Genomic DNA, 5,786 nt, shown 5'->3' on the forward strand with positions numbered 1-5,786 from the left:
CTTCAGCGATTTGCGCCTCAGCGCGTCGAACGCTCAGATCGTTCAAATCGTTCAAATCGCGCTGCTCTAATCACGCTTGAGGCGCCGCAGCTCTTCCTGACGCTGCTTGAAGCGCGTCCACCATAGACTTTGTATGTAAACCTGCTGCTCCTGATGCTGAAATCATGTTTGGTGTGAACGCACCATTAGGGTTTGTGGTCAGGGTTAGGCTGTAGAAATGTAATGAAAGTCAATGGAATGTCCCCACAAGGATAGAGAGACATAGTGTGTGAGGACGTTCTCACCACTTGGACTGGTAGAACTCGTAGAGTTTGACGGGACACCTCAGAGGGTTCTTCTTGTTCTCCTTCATCTTCAGGTAGTTCTTCTTTATGCGGCGTTTCTTCGCCGGGACGCCGTCAGCCTCTGGACCAGAGAGACAGGAAGTAGTGGTYTCTGCTCGGACCCCAGTTTCCCCCTCGGTCCCCGCGGTACCTGGCTCCTCCTGGTTCGTGGATGTGGGCGGGTAGAAGCGGAGGTAGGTGGTCTTGGTGCTGTCCGGGTTGGTTTTGGTGCAGCGCATGACGTGGGCGAAGGACAGCTGGCGGTGCTGCTCCACCGTGGTGAAGCCRAAGTGTTTGCAGCAGAAGAAGAGCAGCGTGTTGAGGAGGACGATGGGCGAGWACGCCCCCAGCTGCTTGCACCCCCACAGGAACTCCTCCTCCACGCAGGAGCGCACCGGACCTGCAGAGGAGAACAGGGAGGTGGAAGAACGAGCCGAAGAATGAGCTGAAGAACGAGCCGAAACAAAGTGACACTGGAATCCCACCTGCATCTGAGAGAGAAGCTCTGAACTGTTTCAGGATTCTCGTCATCCTCGAGGAGAACTTCTGGTAGGACGGGTCGCTGAAGATGTTCTCATGACGACCGTTTTCCCACAAATACTAGAAAAATAAAGAAAATAAGCGGTTAAATCCAGACGCAGTGTCAGCTCAGACCTTCCTGCAGGCCGTACTGAAGCCGACACCTGCTGGATGCAGAGGCAGAGGTAGAAGATGACATCAGCAGAACGTGGACCTCCTCGCTGACGTCTGGTCTCTTTCATGAACCGACAGAGTCCGACGTTCAGCTCTGATGAAGAACACTCCAGAGGATCTGCMTTCAACGTCGCAGCAGCAGCTGAAGACAAATGTTACAGAATCAGGATTAAAGCTAAGCTAAGAGTGCTAACGTTAGCTTCTGTTAGCCATCCATACAGATTAAAGGATCTGCCTTTTACATCACAGCTGCAGCTGAAGAGAAAGTTTAAGAAATGTTACAAGCTAACATTACTTAGCTAAAAATGCTAACTTTAGCTTCTACTAGCCTCCCATATGGATTAAAAAACAGAGGTTTGACTGTGTGAACACAGCCAGCCTGTTGCCATTTAAGCTCTTTTTGGCTACTTTTAGCATTTCAGCAAGCCTTTGGCTACTTTAAGTGTCTTTTGTACATTTATGTGTTGCTGTTTGAGCTAGCTTTTAGCTACTGTTAGCTAGCCCTTTACAGTTTCTTTTTTGCTTCTCGTTGAATCAATATCTTCTAAACAGATTTTGGCTGTGTTTTAGCTGGTTTTCTACGTGTTAAAGGGTAAAACTGGTGATGCAGGAGACCAGACCCAGGTCCGTCTGAGATCCTCTCCATTCCATCCATCTCCTCCAGGCGTTGAGTCCGATCTGACCGCTCAGCTCTTTCTTTTCCCTGGGAACCATCGGAGGAGAAACTTCAGCTGATGGCTCCTCTTCAGCTCCTTCGGCTGCTGAAGGCTGTAGCATTTCTCCGTTTGTCAGAGGGGTCTTGCTGTGGTCTTCTTCTGCTGTTTCCTGTGACGGTGCAGGAGGAAGAGGACTCGTGTGGTTCTGCATGGCCTGAACAGGACGAGGAGCAGGAGCAGGCAGACGCTCCTCAGGAACGTCTCCAGCTGAACTTTTAGGAGGAATTTTAGGAGGTTTGGGTTCAAAGAACAAGTCGAGGATGGAGTCYGAGACGACTTGTTTCTGGTTGTTTAAATCGGTCTCAAACTGGTCTCTGTAGCTGCTGATGTTGTCTGAAAATCAGAACAAAAATTAAAGAAAATCCAGCCGGTTCAGATGTTATCAGTCCCATAGAATGGCTTCAGACTGTCCCGACAGTGCCCCCTAGTGGGTAACCAGTGCCATATACACTGGAATGCAACAATCTTTATCATGGCTCGTCATTTTCTCTAAAATTAACCTCACTRGTTTTATGCCTCATATTAACAAGCTGACAGTCTGAAGCCATTCTATGGGACTGATAACGGTTARTAACGTCCATTTAATGGATGAAAACATCCGAAGCAGGTGAGAAAATCAAATAAACTTCAGTTTTTTGTCTTTAAAAGGCAGAAGAGGGAACAACTCCTCACCGATGAGGGGCAGAGTTTTTTCTGTTTCCTCTTCCTTCAGCTCCTTTCCRTCCTGCCTGATGAGGTTTAACTCCTCCTCCACAGGTTCAGGACACGCCTCCTCCTCCTCGGGGGGCTCGGAGCTGCTCCGTCTCTCTGACAGGAACACYGGCACCGGCAGCTGCACAAAACACAAATCCAAACAAGCCCATATTTTTATCACAGCTCCCATCAGAGAACGTGTTTTTATTATCAGGTCAGGTGAACGACAGGTTTGTGTACCGGTACTGGCAGAGGCAGCGGGGTGGGCGTGTACTGGCTGTACAGGTTCATGGGGACRGGGACGAAGATGGGAACCGGAATGGGGAGGAGCTTCTCACGGACCTTCTCTTTTAAAACCACTTCAAGCAACAAAACAGAAACATGGTTAACACAATGATACAATAATGACTTAACAATGACTGAATCGATCAAACCGCTGCAGTAAAACCTGGATTTTTGACATTTTCTAATCATCCTGTGGTAAATCAAAGCTTGTTTTTGTGGTTTATTAATTAATTTCCTGATGTTTACCTGTCTGAGCTGCAGTCTCTACGGTCTGAACAGAACAGGACACTCCCTTGTTGTGGACCAGAGGAACGCAGAGCGTCAATTTATTCTTCAGCTCTTTGAGGTCCGTCTGCACGCCGGCCTGAAGAAAACAAATCAAATTTTATTTAATTTAAAGAAGCAGAAACGTTCATCTACAATAAGAAGCATTTTGTGTTTGTGAACTCACATGTCCAACGACTTTAGTCTGGATGTCAGTGAGGAGTCCTGAGGAGATCAGAAATTATTCATTACATTTAAAAACAAAACAAATGCTATACATTCAACAAATAATACAAAGCAAAAGTGAAAGGTAACAGAAAAAAAAAATCTTATTAATATCTGCCTCTTTTTTCAATAAATAAATACATTAAAACAATAATAGTCTTCAAATAATGAAACCTAACAAAACTTTAACTCCTTCTCGAACAACAGTTCTTATGAATGCACATCATACAAATTCACATTTCTTCAACAATCTAATTTTCATCATTCGTTTAAAAAAAATGTACTAAATCAGCAGATTGTTCCACAATCTTATTCCCTGGACTGAAGTACATCAATCCTACGAATTTGTTTGAATTTTGGGCTTTAAAAACATCTCTGTACCCTTAAGGTTATAATTACCGTATTTATTAATATATAATACGATCTCATGTATAATACAACCCCCCTTTTTTTAGCTTAAAAAGCATAAAAATTTTAATCCTCAAACTACCTCCAATTTCATTCAGACTTGAATATTTTTCAGTCTTTGCAGTCTTTATACATATCAGTATAATGATCATTGGACTGTTCATTTTATTTTAACAACATATGTACTAAAAGGTATTTTGACAACAAATATATATCAGCTGTAGCAGCATCATATGAATTCTGGCATTTTACACATAGTCCACCAGGAGGCGCCAACACAAAAGTCAGAGACTTCACATGAGATTTGGACCATCCTGTGGGGGGAAAGCAGATTACTTCCTACTCGCGAGCGCCCCCTCTGGTGGGGAAACTTTTTTCAGGGATACAAACTTTTTCAGAACACTGGTAGACGGCAGCCATTACAGACGAACATGTGTTTGTTGTTGTTTGAGGAGCGGCTCGGTCACACACTAATGTCATTAATTTGTTATCATTACTAAGCTGCAGGACTGCTTTCCCCCACTTTTTCTCACATCATGTCTCCTGCCTGGATCTGTTATTATCTCACTCTGAAGCACAGAGGAGTGTCAGAGGTGAGCTCGTTTCAACTGCTTTTTACGACGTGGTCTCATTTTCGGACTCAGGCATTTTGAGAATGAAGCTGATGTTTCAGTTAAAACACATAACTAAAAATATTTACCCGAATATAGTACTACCCCCCAACTTTATGGATGATTTTATGGATTTAATTTTACGTATTATACTTGAATTAATACGGTACTTACTCTCTTAACAAAATTTAATTAAATATTTAGAGGTAATACATTTTTATGAGCTTTATACATGACCTGCAAAATATTATGATCAACCAACTCATAACATTTCAATAATTTCAACTGACAAAATAATATATTTGATGGGTGACTGTAATTTTTTTCTGGTGATAATTCTTACGACTCTTTACTGTAAAATAAAGATGGGATTTGTAATTGTTTTATATGCTTTACCCCAGACCTCAACACCTTAAATCAAGTGTGGAACAATTATTGCATTATATAACATAAACAAAGCTTTGTCATTAAATAAGTCCCTTATTACATAATACTGCAATGGATTTGGCTATTTTTGTTCATAAGTGATTTATGTGAGATTTCATCAATAAAAACACCCAGAAACTTCAGATCTCAACATCATCAACTCAAAATTTCCTTTTTATTCTTCTAACTGAAGTCAGATGTAAATGTTTGGTTCGTACCGAGCTGTGGAGACGCCCTCATGGCGTTCAGGTGGTCTCTCAGGGCGCTGGACAGCGAGACCACGTCTGTTATTACAGGTGAGGACTGGTTGGCTCCTGCAGGGGAGGGAGGTGAAGAACCTGGAGGAGGAGAACCTTCACTCACGTGACGCACAACTTCAGCTTTCATTTCTTTATCTGCTCTTTGTTTCAGTTTGTTTTTATCTTTTCGTGTTCTTTTGGGTAAAAGTATGAGTAAAACCGTGTATAAGTATAAAGTACTGCCACGTACCCGAGTCCACCAGCTGCTCCTGGTTTCTGCAGAACTGAAGGAGACATTTCAGGTCRCAGAAACGTTTAACATCCCCTGACTGAGGAAGACTCTCTGACAGCCTTCCTCTGAGACCACACCAGTCACATTTCAGCAACTTCAAGAAAACAGAGTGAAATATGTCATCTTCAYCKTCATCWTCATCATCATAAAAACCCTCACTTTAAAGTTTTATCAGTATTAAAATCCATTTAATAAAGCTTCTGAGAAGTTTGACAAGTTTTAAAACATTAATTTGTTTTCAAAAACAAAAAAACAGAACGTTGTCCTCACCTGGCTGAGCAGCAGGGACTGTTTGGATCGGCACGTTTCAGAGCAGAACTCCTCCTCAGAACCTTCATCCTGAACCGCCGCCGTCGAGACCGAGAGGCAGAAAGAACAGGAGGAGCAGACCTTACCCCACATCCTCCTCAGATCATGGAGGAAGAACCTGAGGCAGACTGAGGAGGCAAAATAAACATGTCAACAACAACAATAAACAAGCTGTAGTCTGAGAGGAAACAAGTAAAGACAAACATGTAAACAACAATAAACAAGCTGTAGTCTGAGAGGAAACAAGTAAAGACAAACATGTAAACAACAATAAACAAGCTGTAGTCTGAGAGGAAACAAGT

At 42.9% G+C, this 5,786-nt stretch overlaps 1 protein-coding gene across 1 annotated transcript in view; it reads right to left on the reverse strand.

Annotated features, from left to right (window-relative positions):
• Window positions 1-5,786, reverse strand: part of LOC106529141 (uncharacterized) — a gene marked incomplete in the record, with an annotated part of 32,632 nt that overhangs the window by 2,406 nt on the left and 24,440 nt on the right. The window contains 12 exon segments of the mRNA XM_014024477.1: window positions 285-405; window positions 475-723; window positions 809-923; window positions 1,007-1,158; window positions 1,637-2,065; window positions 2,405-2,564; window positions 2,666-2,784; window positions 2,957-3,074; window positions 3,162-3,199; window positions 4,863-4,982; window positions 5,134-5,269; window positions 5,446-5,612. Coding sequence (XP_013879931.1) covers window positions 285-405; window positions 475-723; window positions 809-923; window positions 1,007-1,158; window positions 1,637-2,065; window positions 2,405-2,564; window positions 2,666-2,784; window positions 2,957-3,074; window positions 3,162-3,199; window positions 4,863-4,982; window positions 5,134-5,269; window positions 5,446-5,612 — 1,924 coding nt within the window.

The sequence above is a fragment of the Austrofundulus limnaeus genome, unplaced genomic scaffold (genome assembly GCF_001266775.1).
Source record: "Austrofundulus limnaeus strain Quisiro unplaced genomic scaffold, Austrofundulus_limnaeus-1.0 Scaffold424, whole genome shotgun sequence".
Classification (NCBI taxonomy): domain Eukaryota; kingdom Metazoa; phylum Chordata; class Actinopteri; order Cyprinodontiformes; family Rivulidae; genus Austrofundulus; species Austrofundulus limnaeus.